The 16,076-nt window shown below is 27.8% G+C and overlaps 1 protein-coding gene across 1 annotated transcript in view; it reads right to left on the bottom strand.

Moving 5' to 3' along the window:
- Nucleotides 1–13,515, bottom strand: part of LOC111637764 (thioredoxin domain-containing protein 11-like) — a 69,975-nt gene extending 56,460 nt beyond the window's left edge. Inside the window, exons 1-4 of the mRNA XM_023383334.1 lie at nucleotides 13,338–13,515; nucleotides 2,509–2,719; nucleotides 1,195–1,422; nucleotides 1,018–1,111 (exon numbers count right to left, since the gene is read on the bottom strand). Of these exons, the coding sequence (XP_023239102.1) occupies nucleotides 1,018–1,111; nucleotides 1,195–1,422; nucleotides 2,509–2,719; nucleotides 13,338–13,501 (697 nt within the window). The 5' untranslated portion in view covers nucleotides 13,502–13,515. The remainder of the gene's footprint in view (nucleotides 1–1,017; nucleotides 1,112–1,194; nucleotides 1,423–2,508; nucleotides 2,720–13,337) is intronic.
- Nucleotides 13,516–16,076: the final 2,561 nt, after the last annotated feature.

The raw sequence follows: 16,076 nt of genomic DNA on the forward strand, positions 1-16,076 counted from the left end.
ATTTTTCAATATACAGTAGTCTCGAAAACTCTGCACTCGATAACCCGGCAGTCCGGATAACTCGGCCACACCCTGGCAGGGCAAAAAATCCTTAGTTAATTAATTTTCATTATAGACAGCTTTATGCCTCAAAGTATTTTTCTGAGGTCTGTCTTATCAGGTAAATTATTGTACACAGTGTATTCATTAATTTTCATTTTCATGTAGTAAAGGCTCTATGCCTTCATAAAGGACATACTTTTCCTTTGTTTAAGGGTATTTGGGCAGTTTATTCTCTGTTATATTCTCAAGTAAACAATACATACAAGTACAGTACAGTATTTTCTGAGGAAACACTCATACTTATTTTTTTTAACCCCATTCCAGATAACCCAGCATTTTCACAAACTCAGCCACCCTTTGGTCCACATTAGGCCGAGTTTTCAAGACTCGACTGTACTAACTTTTAATACTTCTTTTAATACTAAGAGTTCACAATTATGGCTTTACTGATAGTTGAGTTTTAAGTTCACCCATTTCTCAAAGTTGCAATTTCTTTTGAGAAAAATGATTGAACATAAAATAATTTAAACAATAATTACATAAATTACAAACTATTTTCCTCATTCTTCTCTTTTATATTACTAAATATAACACAGTTTTGCTTAAACTCGAAATATTGCAATATATACTACAAAAAAATATAAAATAGTAATAATCAGATTATTAAAATAAAAATTATAATTAATAAATAGGAAGAATAATACAATGCTAAAATAAATGAAGGAATACAAGATTATTTGAGATTAAGCATCTTTTGGAACCAAACAACTCATCATCAGATCTTACAGACTTGGTATGTCAATTTGACAATTTTGTTACAAGTCTAAGATGGAAAGTTTGGTTCCAAAAAGGAAACTGTCAAATAAATCTTTGGCTTGTTCATTTATTTTAGTGCTATACTATTCTTCTTTACTTCAAGGAGCGTGTAATAGTTACAGTTAACTATAATTATCATCATAAAAAATAATTTCTCACCATGAGATAAACTTTTTAAAGAAGCTTCATAATATTCTGAATAACCAATAGGTTCTGCAGATATTTGAAAATCAAAAAATCCAACTAAAACTGCCTGTAATAATTTAAATTAAAAAGAATTTCATGTATTTTGTTTAATAAATTATATGTATTATTTTCAAAAAAAGAAAGAATTACCTCATATTTTGCTTGTAAATCTAACAAATCTCCTTGACTTTGAATATGCACAAAAGGAGTAAGCACATGATCTAAAAATGATATGATATAATTTGCTACCATAGGTCCTTGATAATTAATATTTCCTGCATGCTGAACAGTGACTATGATGACAGGATAGGAAATAAATTTGTAGGTTTTATGGCATTCACCTTCAGGCCACCAACAGTTAATTGCAGCAAAGAATACCTGTAAAATTTTATAAAAAAAATATGAAATCACAATAACTAAAACTACAGCAATAGATATTCAAGCATTTACAACACATTGAAAAACAGCAAAACTAATTTAATTACTAACATTTTTGGTCTTTTTTAGAGACCATCTTCAGATCCTAAATGTTTTAAGTCTCTGAATACATGAAATAACTGTTAGAAAATGTTATGTATAATAATACTTTATATCTTGAAGAATAAACCAACTTAAACAGTGATATAATTTCAAACTTAAATGTTTTTGGCCTAGTATATAGACCATCAGCAGCAATTCTTTAATAATGAATCCAAAAATATTCAATTGGTGTTAAAAAATTTGAGATAAACAGAAATAAGAGCATTGACCAATTACTATGATGTTACAGATCACAATGACAATAATTTATATCTTTAAAACATTACATTAAAAAACAAATAGCTCTGAAAGTAATAGTATATATGGTATTTTAACTCACAAACTCACATTTTAAGATTTAATCCTTAGTTTTAGAACAAGCAAATAAATTTGACTCACAGATTTTGTAGTCAAGTACAAGCTATGAAAAACAACAAAATAATTATTAAATTAAAGCTGATTTAAATATGATAAGTAAACAGCTGTCATTATGTTAATAGCAATATCAACAGATGTGGAAAACTATGCATTTATACATAGTTTTGTAAATGTTGAAGAAACATTTTCATTATAAATTTAAAACAAAAAATAGTAAAATGAACTTCCCCAGCTGATTCATAGCTGCTGTGTAGCATAACAAGCACACCAAAACAACCTTAATACGCAGCAAAAAATTTTTATTCTAGAATATTAGCATTTAACCTTCTGTTTGGCATTTCATTTTTTACACTACTCAAGGAAGGTCATTAAAAATGGTTGAAAATGTTCTAGTTAGTAAAGTTTTTTTCTTCTGTCAGCACAGCCATTGACAATCAGGCAAGGCAACAGTTTAACTTAAAAAATATTTTAAAATTCATTGCAAAAAATTGCTCCTGAAACCATTCTATTCCAAGAGCATTTTTTCAAAACTATGTAAACATATTTTCATTTTCAAAACTAACTCACCTCAGTATGATAAAATCGAGCAACTGTTTCAAATTCTTCTTTAGCATGCATGCTTCCAGCATCCCAAGGTGCATAATACAAAACAATAGCAATATCATTTTCTGATATTAGAGTGTTAAGTGCCTGAAGATTTCCAAGGTAAAAATCAGCAACTAATGATGATGATGAAAAAAATTTTTGAGGAGGATTGGCTTTTCTTGTTTTTGGTGGACTGAAAAAAGCATTAAATTATATTTATATACAATCCTATAAATATTTTTAATGAAATACTTAAATGGCAATTATAAAGTAAATTCATATTTGCTATATTTAAATCATAGGCTAGGATAAATCCTTACAAAGTTCATATAACTTTTTGTATATTAATGAAGTTTAAAATATTAAACTTAGTGACCAAATAAATTGTGTTTAAAATATTAAACACAATTTATTTGGTCACTAAGTTTGTAACACTTGTTATTGGAGTTGTTTTCTGGATATTTTAAGATCAGAATGTTGTGATCTCACCATGTGGTGATAGAGTTTCATATTTCAATTAGGCTAATACTTTCTTAGATATCCCTTACTAAAGCTTCACAAGATCAGACTAAGAAGCCATAAAGTAAATCACAGTAGGCTTTTAGTATGAAAACACAGCTGATTACACATATGAAAACATATGTATAATCAGCTGTTAGTTCAATGGAATCAATGTTATTAACATGGATTAAATATAATAATCAAAAGATATCCTTATTAATGAAAGCATCATTAGGTAGAAAATATTAAATATCATTGCAAGCTGCAGAAAGTTATAAGGAGTGCATTTTTATGCTAATGTAGACTGATTGGACAAATTTTACAATACAACCTACATAACATCAAGATTAGTGAAGCAGGTTACAAGTACAAACTTGCAACTAACAGAATTCCTATAACTATTGAATATTACCAAGAAGGAAGTCTACATAACAAAGCAATTATCAGTACTAATTAGACTGGCCTTTATTCAAAAAGACAGCAGTAAGAACAAAAGATACCCAGTTATAAAATATCTAAGAAATGTCTAACATTACTATTTCACAGTAATGTACAAAGTTACCAAGTATAAATCATTGTTAATCTATAAATGTGTGAAGTCTGGGAGACTAAGTGTGTGTAATAATTATAAGCATAAGGCTTTGATGAAAAGAAACTTTACAATACTGTGATTCCATATAACCTTATTCTGACCAAAAAGAATATTTAGCAAATATTGCTTTTGAGATCTTTCTAGCAAATCAATAACAACTCATAGCCTTCAAGTCTAAGCTTCTTCAAATGAACTCTAACAGAATCTTGAGGTGTTATATGATTTTCAATTAATTATGTGAAACAGTCTAACTCAGGTTAAGATGTAAACTTTTCAGTATATATAATTTTAATAATTAAATTTATTATTATTTTTCTAATACAGTAATACCCCGAACTTACACGATAGGTGGGACTGAGCAATAACCGCGTAAGTCAAATTCGCGTAACTCGTGGTATAATTTCTCAATTTGTATAAAATCCAAGTCGGATGTATGTAAGCTAATAAATGTTCTCATTAATCTTATCTCATCTTTTGATTAGTTCATGGTTACAAGAAATCACCACATAGAGTCTCTCGAGTCTCCGTAGATATAACAAACACAGAAATAAATAACACAAAATAAATTGTAGCTACGTGTTGATTCCGCGCGACATGTCCTAACAGGTAAGCTGAACAATAGTGTGGGGGAGTGAGTAATCAAGAGTCGCGTGGCGCTCAAACAAAAGACAAATCGACGAGATTTGAAAATCGTGTAACTCCGGGTTCGCGTAAGTCGGGGTAGCTTAAGTCGAGGTACAGTAGAGCCTCAATTATCCGACCTAATCGGGGACTGGGGTTGGTCGGATAATTGAAAGGGCGGATAACTGAAAAGTATGAAAAAATCTATTATTAGTGTAGTATATTATTATATCCCATGTAATTAGTATATTAGTATATCGCTATTAACCTACTTTGCATTGAATTTTCATCGATGTTAAGCCTAACAAAAATTTTTTAAAATAATAAATCATTGCTATTTTATCGTTAAAAATTAGAAAGTTAAGCCTCGTTTAAATACTGGCTCCCTTTTATGGTCGATCCAGTGTTGCCAGCTAAAACACGTAGTAGCCAAGACATAGACAAATATTGTAGCGCCACATCACTAGCGGACATTTGAAATTTGCCGACTAGGACGATCGGTTAACCGAGGGGTCAGTTGATAGGGGGTCGGATAATCGAGGCTCTACTGTATTACTGTACCAATAAAATAAATAATAAATTACATTAATTAATAATTAGTTCATAGGCTTTTTATGAAAAATTGTTTTGGAATCTGGTCTGTGATTTACTATAGTTTTTGAGTTTCAATTCATATAAATTAATATATACCATAATTTGAGAGAGTAAAACCCTCATGTAAATGAAGACCAAATTTATATAAAACTAATTATTTAATATAGCTTTAAAATCTGGCATAAAAATTATGCCAGATATTAACACTATTCATCAGTTTCAATCAGATTGCTATTACTTAGAATGAAAAGTAATTAATTTTTTGATATTAGAAAATGAATAATAATGAAATAAATTCAGAAATATTTTGCTAATAAATCATTCAATTTTATAGATATCAATGTATATTATAATAAAGTTAACACATAAATGAAAGCTTACAGAAAAAAAAAAAAATTTTTTCTGTTGAGTTAGACATAAAAGTATGCAAAAAAATAGACTCTTTCTTATTAAACTAATAAAGAGCATGTCACAATTTACTAGATTTTTAAAATATAATATGTTAAAACAGTTATTAAATACTCTGCTAAAATTTACACAGGATTATGATAATCTTATTTTTTTTTACATTTCTCAATTCATTTCATTTGAAATATATTATTCTACTAGATTTGTTTATTTGTACCAATAAATCTTGATGATAAATTACTACAATAGACAATGAATAATTAAAAAGAGAGGTATATATTAATTATTACTGAAATATGATGATGTTAACTCTATTAACTAACACATCCATTAAAATATTTTTATTAAAGTTTATTATCTGCAAAAATTTAACTTTCCTACTGATTTACTCAAAACACTTATTAGAAATTTAATTTATCACAAAAATTATTACTTAAAATGAATATTTTCAACTAGTTTAAACAGCCATCATCAGGTTTAAAGCAAAATAATTTAAAAATAAAATTATTATATTCTGGATAATTAAAAATAATGTTAAAAAATTTATACAATATAATTAATGAAAAAACACTTTAAAATACATTTAAAACAATCTAAAATTTCAATACATAGTAGGCAAAATTAAGACTAGCACAATAAATAATCATCTAAACCAGGGATGGCCAACACGTAGACCACGGTCGACTGCAAATGTTTTAAAAGTAGCCCACGAAGTTAAAGTTGAACAATTTGCTTTCACTTAAATTAATGTTTAAAAATCTTAATTCGATAATTTATTCTTACAATAATAGACTGTCTGTGCAACGTACTCATACTGTTTGTATTTATCCCGATGAACAATGCAAATGAATGTTAACACATGCGCTTATAAAAATCCTAAAATTGCCCATATTCGTAGTCACCCGCAGACTATATTTTACCAAAAAAGTAGCCCCTAAGGGATAAAAGTTTGGCCACACCTGATCTAAACAGAAAACAGTTATTGGTCTATTCAAGGAAAAAAATGCATATTGGTACAAACATTCCTGTAACATGTAATAATGATACAGAATAATCAAATACATTAATAATTTTAAATTAAATACATTTGTAAAATATTCGCTATATTAAAGTAAGAAATACTATAATTTATACCATCACCACCATAATCAAAAAATCAATGAAAACAACATATATAACCTATAATATGTATCTACAATTTTGAGTTTTTTTCATAATCAAAATCCAATTTGACTTTTTTAATATCCCATTTATCCACTTTTTATGAATACAGTAGAGCGTCGTTTATCCGAATCAATTGGGGACTGGGGTGGTTCAGATAACTTATTTTTCGGATAACAAATCATGTACGAAAAAATATATTAATTTATCCCATGTTGAAATTTCTCTCCGTTGCGTGTCGCTTCGCGTTGAATTTTCGTCGATGTTAAGCCTAACGAAGACTATTGTATCGTTAAAAATTATTTTTTTATTTTGTACAAACAAAATAAATTTATTGAAAAATATAAAAACAATAAAAAATTATACTTCAGAAGTTAATTTAGTATCAAAAACGTAAAATATTTGAGTAGCCCGAGAAATAGCCGAAGATTGCAGCGCCACAACACTAGCGAAAATTTAAATTTGCCGACTGGAATGCTTTCGGATAACGGACATTTCGGATAACCAGCTTTCGGATAGACACTCTACTGTATATAACAAATATAAGAAAGTCATTGTCATCTCTATTAATTAAGCATTTTAAACATATAACAAACTGACAGTTTGAATTAACAAAATTATGCCATTCATCTAAACTGAAGATTAAATTATACATTCTGAAAGGTAAAATAATATAATTTTACAATGTTAACTGAAATCAAAGATTACAAATAAATCCAAAAAATAAATGCCTGATAAAATTTAAACATCTTTATAAAAATAATACATGGTGATGAAAAATAAACAAGTTAGTAATTTCTCTGGATAAAATATTTTTCAAAACCTTTATAGTTACAGCTTCAGATCCCAACTTTTATACACAAATTTTACTTTGCACAAACTTGGAAAGATCTATAACATATTGATAAATGGAATTTCTAATATTCATAATCAAAGTACATTTCTAAATTGTTAACTTGCATCATCATCAGTTTGTATCTTTTTTGTTTTTTTTTTAGCATTTAAATATTCATAAATTACTAAAATTTCTATTTTTAGAATAATTTATGAATATTTGGATTTCTCAAACAATATCTAGATGATATAAATCAATTCTTTCTATATTTAGAATAATAGAATTTTATTCCAGATAAAAATGTATATATGTTATGCCAAATCTGGGAATGTTGTTCATTTAGAATTCATAAGCAAATACTTGAATAATTTGCAAAACTGGCCATCAACTGCTGATTTCATTAATTAGGCAAATTTTCTATTTCACAAAATAGGCTAATTTTGAATTTTGTGAAATTGCCATTTTATATTTTTCAAGATATCAACTTTCATTTTGGTTATTGAGTTATGGCTTAGAAAATGTTAAATGAAGTTTTCTTTTAGTATTGTCTTCACAAAACTGATGAACACACTCAATGCCAAATTAGTACAATTAATAAATATACACTGTCTTTCAGAGTTAATTTGATTTAATCCAAATGTATATAAGTACTTTCAACCTTTCACAAATGTTATTTTCAGGTAAAAAAGAAAATATTTAGAATAAGAATTATTTCTTATTTTAAACACATTCTATTTCATCTGAAGACAACATTTGTAAAAGGTTGAAAGTACTTGCATACATTTGGATTAAACCAAATTAGCTCTGAAAGACGGGTGTATTTATTAATAGTATTGTCTTCTTACTTGAAGATTACTTAATGATATTTTGTACTTCCTATTGATGTTTATTACATTTTGATTACATAATCTTATTTTGATAAAATTTAATACAAAGTATTCTCCTCTATTTTCATCAAATATTTCAGAAATTATTTGAGACAAGATTTGAATTTCTATAAACATTTTAGAGTAAACAAAACTAAAGATACCTGAAAAGCAGAGAAAAGCAATGACTTAATATGAAAAAAACAAAAAGTTTTTAGTACTGTTTACCATTTTTATCAACTTATTATTATAACATTAAAATAAATTTTTCTAAGTTTTTGTTGAATAAATATTTGAAATTACATCAAAAGTATAGATCCTTTAGAATAAAATAATTTTACAAAGGCAGAAGTTATATTATTTATACTTTTTATACTTAAATTAACATGTTTTATGGTTTATGAGTTTGTAAAACAAAAATAACTCAAAAACGAAAATAAAATTATAAAGCTTTCTATATAATTATCATTTTAAAAAGGAAATTAAATAGATTTTTAAGACATTGATTCATTATTTATAACTTAAAGAAAATTTTTCTTAATTAATATAAAATTCATATTTCAGCATATAATAAAATTTTAAACATTTATATTTTAAATAAAGTGATTCAAATTATTTAAAAAGCTTATTTTAAATGTTTATTAATAACAGTAAAAATAATTAAGATAAGTTTTCATTAAAACTTGGAAACTGATTTAAAGTTCAAACTCTTCTTCTTGTGTCGATTTTGGCCATCTTTGGACCACGTACAAACAACTAATTATGACTTGCTTTTCCCCTCTTCCCTTCATTCCTCTTCCTTTCTTCCCAAAATCTCTTCATTCTCTTGCTCTGGTATTGTCTTTGCTCCTGAGTGAAGATTCTTCCATGTCTGTTATTCTCCTTTTCTTCAAAACCCTTGAAGTTCTTTATTTTGTTTCTAAACCTTTCCCTGTTCTGGATATCTTCTTCAAATATGACCATTTCTGCCATGTCTTTTTAGGTGTCATTGATCCATTGATTCTTATTCTTTTGGTTGTTGAAATACGTAAAAATTTGTTTTGTTAGCCTATTTTCCCCCATTCTCTTTATATGTCCAAAGAAGCTTACTCACCTTCTCCGAATTGCATTCGAGAGTCTTGGGATTTTTTGATAGAGCTCTTTATTGCTCCTTAACATGTAGTTACCATGTTCATCTATTTTCGGCCCCAGAATTTTTTGAAGGATTTTTCTCTTGTTTTCCTCCATATTTTCTATTTCCTCCATTTTAAGAGTTCATTCCTCCATTCCTTCTGCTGCATAAAGTGCTTGAGGTTTTATCACTGTGTTATAATGTCTAATTCAAACTTTCTATATACAGTAATACCTTGACTTACGCTATCCCGACTTACATGAACCCGGGGTTACACGATTTTCAAATCTCGTCGATTCATCTTTTGAGCGCCACGCAACCCTTGATTACTCACTCCCCCCACACTATTGTTCAGTTTACATGTTCGGATGTGTCGCACGGAATCGACACATAGCTACAATTTATTTTGTGTTATTTATTTCTGTGTTTGTTATATCTATGGAGACTCGAGAGACTCTACTATGTCATCCAAACGAAGTAGAACTAATTCTTCTGCATCAAACAAGAAAAGAAAAACTTTATCTTTGGAATGTAAAGTTAACATTGGGTATGTTCGTAAAGTCGAACGAGTTAAACGAGAATGACGTCATCGTTATTCCTATTTCGTTAGACTTTTCGAACGATTCGTTACTAACGCGTTTAACTCGTTTGACTTTACGAACGTACCCATTATTAAAGACTTCGATACAAAAATGAAAATTTGTGAATTGGCAAAGAAGTTTGATCTACCGGAATTGTCGGTCAGAACAATTATAAAAGGCAAAGAAAAAATTCTCGAAGCTGTGAAAAATGCTCAATCTTTAAATTCAAGCATCATTCGTAAACGTCACAGTATTATCACTGAGATGGAAACAATGTTAAAATTATGGCGTAATAATCAAGTAAATGTGAAAAATTGTAAAATAATATAGGCCTAATTTGTTATACATATGTATTATCTAAGATTTTATTAAACATTTTTTCTAAATTATTGTTTTCTTTACTTTCAGGCCCCAATTAAAAATTATTTGTATGCATTTATATGCGAAATTATACCCCGACTTACGCGAATGACTTACGCGATTACTGCTTGGTCCCACCTATCGCAAGTTTGGGGTATTACTGTATATTAAAACAATAATAATTTATCATCGTAGAGATCAGTCATACAGAACATATACAGATGTAAAATATCAGATAGAAATATTATTGTCCGGGAGAACCTTCAGATATTTTGTAATAACTAAAATTTTGTTTAATGGTATCTATAATAATCAAAACAACTGTTATTTTTGCAATTAAACAAATTTTATTTTTAGATAATATATGAAATTATCATCATCATCTATTTCAACATTTTATAAGTCTAAAGACACAAATAGAACTGAGTAATTAAATAATCAAATATACTTTATAATTGTAATGGCTTAAAAATTCTTTAAAAATATTATAAATAACACATTAAAAGGAAAATTTTTCATAATTGTTTTTGTATATATTGTTTTTAATCATCAATAATGAAGAAGTATGTTAAAGTATAAAAATAAAAAGTAGATGAATAATCTAATCATCTTATGATTACTGAATTGTGATCTTTATAAAACCACCTTAAACCAGATAAAATATTTATTAAATTTACAATCTTTCAACTACTTGAAAAATCATTATCTGATACATTAACAGTTTAGAACAAAACAAAATAAAAAAAATAATAAATTTAAAATTTTATTTATAAAAACAAAACGGTTAATTTAAAGTTTTAAAATTCATTAAAAATTTATATTGTTTTTAACTGTAGGGAATCATCTCTTGTTAAACCATTGTATTTAAGCTCAACTGTTTCAAATCTTGAAATTTTCAATTTTCATTCATAAATCTGCACAATAAATTTAATTTATATAATACTTTAAATCAGTGTTTTTCAACCTTCTTGAATACGCAACCCCTTTACAAGTTAAAAAATTCTGGCGACCCCCCTCACGGCCATATTAAAACTATGTCAGTGATTTTAAAAACTACATATTTAATTTTCTTTCTGTTGAGATTTAAATATCGATCAAAAAACAAATTGTATTATAAACAGGCACAGATTTCTCACTGAAATTGTAGTTTTTTTATTGTAGTGTAGGACCTACAAACACTTGTCTTTTTCTTTTTCCCACGACCCCCCATGTATGACTTTGCGACCACTTTTATACTAGAACTTTGCTGCAACACACATGCTAATGCAAAAGAAGCTGAAGGTTGAAAAATACTGCTTTAAATAATAGGCAATGATAAAAAAAATGCTATAATAAAAAATAATATTGCATGACCTATAAACAGCATATAATCCAATTTTAAATGATCTTACTAAATAAAAATGAAATTGTATACTGTATATAATCATTTACAAAAAGTTTGCAAAGCCAATAGATTTCAATAGTATGTTTTTTAGTTTTAGAGGATACATTTTGAAAATATTTTTTGAACAGAATGTGAGGTAAAAATTTTTGTATTCTAATAAATATTTCAATGCAAATTTTCAGATAATTACTTCATATTAAGTCCATAACAATTAGACAAAGCTATACAGGGGATTTCATTGTTTTAAACTATCCTAATCTGATATAAACTTTATATATGGTGACATTTCAGGACATGCAGATGACATTTCCAAAACAAAACAAAAAAAAATGGTATAAAATTTACCACTATGGAATCTTTGACACTGCAAGTAATGAAAAATCAGCTTCTTTTGCATTAGCATGTGTGTTGCAGCAAAGTTCTAGTATAAAAGTGGTCTCAACTGTTGAAAGTCATTCTTACCAGTTACAGTTGACATCACCTTGCTAGAACATGCATTTCTTGTGAATTTCTTTTATAAAAAATAAGGCTATGGTTGCATTTCAGTAATTTATACGTCATAAGAATTTATATTAACAATCATTGACTCCATAAGCTTTCATTCAATTTAAAGAAGCTGGACATCTGAGAACTTAACCAATCAATTCCTAAGTCATTAAAAATAGCAGTCAATGAAAAATGTTGAAGACTCCAATAATGTATACACAATGTTACAGTAGTTGGGTATATCCTATGGTACAGTACAGTGTGGAAGATACAGAGAAAGTTAGTGTATTGTTATTGGTACAAAATCAGTCACAACCAGCAGTTGCTTATCATCAAGTAAAGCCAACTGATCTATGCATTGACTTTTGTTGGGGATTGAATGTGTTGTGATCATGGAAGATTTCAAAATTATTATTATTACTTACTTTCAGATATGATTATGTACTTGAATATGTGAAATTCTCCTGCAAATGTTTTGAAAAAAAAGAAAAAACTGTTTTGGAATATTTTAAATAAATTCAAGCTATTGATGAATCATTATTAGTTATTAAAATATAAATTTTCATCTACAAGTACGTATCTTCTAATATCAGGACTTATTATACTGGCTTTACAGATAATGCTACAGAGTTTCACAGAAAACAATTTTTTATTTTATTTAAACCTGAACACACATAATTTTGCATTTCGGACACATTTGTCCCTCCTCAGCAGAGTATATACTACAAAAATACCTGTAAAAAATAATATTGTAAACTGGTCTCGGGTCATTTTAAAAGCTATGTTTAGATCTTTCAGAAGATAAAATCTAAATCACAAGTTAAGTTTCAGTTTAGATTTTAATAATCCAGATTAATATTTCTTGCAGTTTTCATTTGTTTATATATTATAAAGGTCGAGTATGATGAGTTTAGAAATTTTTAAATATTTTAAATAATTGAGAATGATTTAATGCAAAATTTACAGCCATGTAATTATATAATTTAAAAAAAATTACAAGTTATTTTTAGATATTTTATGCATATACTGTATAAACATATAAGCCAGTGAGCTAAAAGTAACTTCCAAATTTTATAGATGATAAATGTGTTAATTACGAAAATCCAGTAAATATTTATTACCTTCAAGCAACATAAAGTTGCGACGAGGAAAGAAATACATCGCATTAAGTGTAATATTTAATAAATAGTACGGAAATTGAAACGAAGAAAAACATAAATCAAACCTTTAGAAAAGTAAATATCAAAGTTGATTCTTTAAATAGTAAAGAATACCTAAAAATGCACCGACATACGAGTGCAATATTATTACCCATCTTGTAGTGCCGCAAAAGCAGTAAATATCACAGCCAATATAAACCAAAATTCCCTGCCATATGTATTCATTACTTGAACGATCTGGGATGGGGAATCGCCACGTGCATCCTCAATTTTCCTTCCATCCTCATCGTCTGACTGACTGGAGGTCGCCATCATGACGTCACCGTCATCTTTTCTGTTTTATCTGTTCACCGCCAGAGTGCATAACTGCGTCGATTTAATTCGGGCCTTTTGAATAATATTGCATTGCTATCTTCTTCGAGCACTACTTAACTCCAAGAAAAAAATAAATCTATTTCTGATTAATATCTCGATTTATTTACTATCGTAACTTAACTGTAGAAAACAACGTGGATAAGATTATTCGTATAATCTTTTATGCTCTTTGGTAATCTGAAAAATTCGAAGGCCACGTGAATTTCGCGAGACGCTTTGCTCGGTAAAGCGGATTTAATTAATACAATTGTGTGAGCAAACCAATGACCAAACTCAGGATTTAATCTTCGGGAACCGATTTGAACGGATAGAAGAAATTTTTTATGTGAATTCGATAAAAATTCCCCTTACTTGACCGCTAATTCTTAAGTAATGTAGAAATAAAAGACATTATACAATATAAATAAAAAATATATTTCAATTAGGAAAAGATTTTAGGAAAATTTACTAATGATTTTCTTTTTCTTTTTACTTTACTTTCGTTTTACCAAAGTAAAACCAGCACACAGAAACTGATGTCAACCGAGTATAACCCAAGACAGATCTGGAGGATGGATAACGTATTTAATATACCTGTTCTCCTCTATTCTACTAGTGTTATGCCACATACACTACACAAAAATCTAGAAACATTAAACCTTAATAAAAACATACATGGCATTACGCTGCAATATTGAACATGTCTTTTTTTAAACTCTTTCCGCCCTGTGGGCACTAAGAGAGTCTCTTTTTGACAGGAACATTATGGGTTCGGCCAGGCCCACAATGGGGCTGCCGGGTGGTAAGGGACGGGGCCCGACATATCCGAACGGACCACTCCTCGAAAACTTCCTAGGGTTTTTTCGACCCGGGTCCCCCAGAGCGGTATGCTGTCATCATAACCGCTCGGCCATCCGGCCGTCATTGAACACGTGTCAGGAAGTTTCTAGATGTTGACACATATACCAATAACATAGAAGCTTAATGTAACACTTGTTTGGGTAGCTATACTTTGACTTTAGTCCGGTATAGCATTTGGCATGGTGGCACCATGTCAACATCTTATATTTTAAAATACTGTAACGACAACTTTAACTCATTATGTTCATGTAAACAGGCTTATATAGTTTAAATGAAATTTTTAAAATATTTTAATAAACTAAATATTATACACATTAATAAAGTCTACATCAAAATAGTAATGAAAACTTTCTTCTAACCTAGTAGATTATTTACTAAATTTAATATTTAGTAATAACGTTTATATAATATATATATAATTAAAATAACGATATAACGATATATAATTAAAGTATATATATTTTTTATATAACGATATATAACGATTTATATAACGATTTATATATATATATATATATTTGACGTTTATATAACGATATATAATTAAAATAACGTTTAAAAAAAAGAATAAATAAATTTTCCTTTGATTTTTAATTAATGAATAAATAAATAAACTTGATTATTTGGCATTTTAAAGTAACTATTGCTAATAAAAAAAATTCCATCTTATAGAAATTTACATAACGGATCATAATAAAAATTTATATGTTTTGAGATTATTTTTCAATATTTTATAACCATATTTATTATAACAATAATAGCTTTTATTAGATTCATAAGTTATATGTTAATAATTAAAATAACCAAGTGAACTAACTGTACATCTAAGTGAAAAATGGTATATTTTTAATGTTGAATGATATTTCAGAATGATGATAAATAACATTCTATAAATAAATCAGATCAATATTTGTAGTTTTATATTTACTCAAAATATAAAGTAATGTTTTAATAAAATTTGAAATATTTACAGCATAGAAAACTTTTATTTGGCTATTCAGAATAAAAATTATTTCATGGTTTAATTGAAAATTAATTTTTATCTGGAAAATAAACGAATAATTTCAGTTAAACTAAAAAACAGGAACAAAAAGAATAACTATATACAGTACTACCAAGTCTGAGATAATTTGGTTAGTTGATGTAATTACATACAGAAGAAACGACGCAAAATACCGCCACATTTTTAAGTATCCTGTACCCGAAATGAGAATAGTAATAAAATAAAGTACAGTGGAACCTCGCTTAACGAGCATAATTCGTTCCAGAATAGTACTCGTAATGCGAAACACTCGTTAAGCGAAACAATTTTTCCCATAGAAATTAATGTAAAATACAATAATGCATTCCACGCCTGAAAAAATACTCAAATATTTTATGAATAACGTTTATTCAAAGAAAATTGTACAATGTGCATTGTTAAGAAGCGGGAATCATTATCATATTTTTTTCTAGCGCGGAATGAATAAACCTGAAATGAGAATTCGATTTGCAGAAAACAAAAAAAAAATCACAGATATGTTTGATAATTACTCCAAACGATATACCAAATTCTTGGGTTATGTAAAAGCTATAATTAAATAATAGAAATTAATTAATTTGTTTAGAGGTAGGCAGTTATGCTGCCATCTCGTATTAAATTTAATAATTATAATTAGTTAATTTTTAATTCAAA

The sequence above is a fragment of the Centruroides sculpturatus genome, unplaced genomic scaffold (genome assembly GCF_000671375.1).
Source record: "Centruroides sculpturatus isolate CEXI.00-Female unplaced genomic scaffold, Cexi_2.0 scaffold1003, whole genome shotgun sequence".
Lineage (NCBI taxonomy): Eukaryota > Metazoa > Arthropoda > Arachnida > Scorpiones > Buthidae > Centruroides > Centruroides sculpturatus.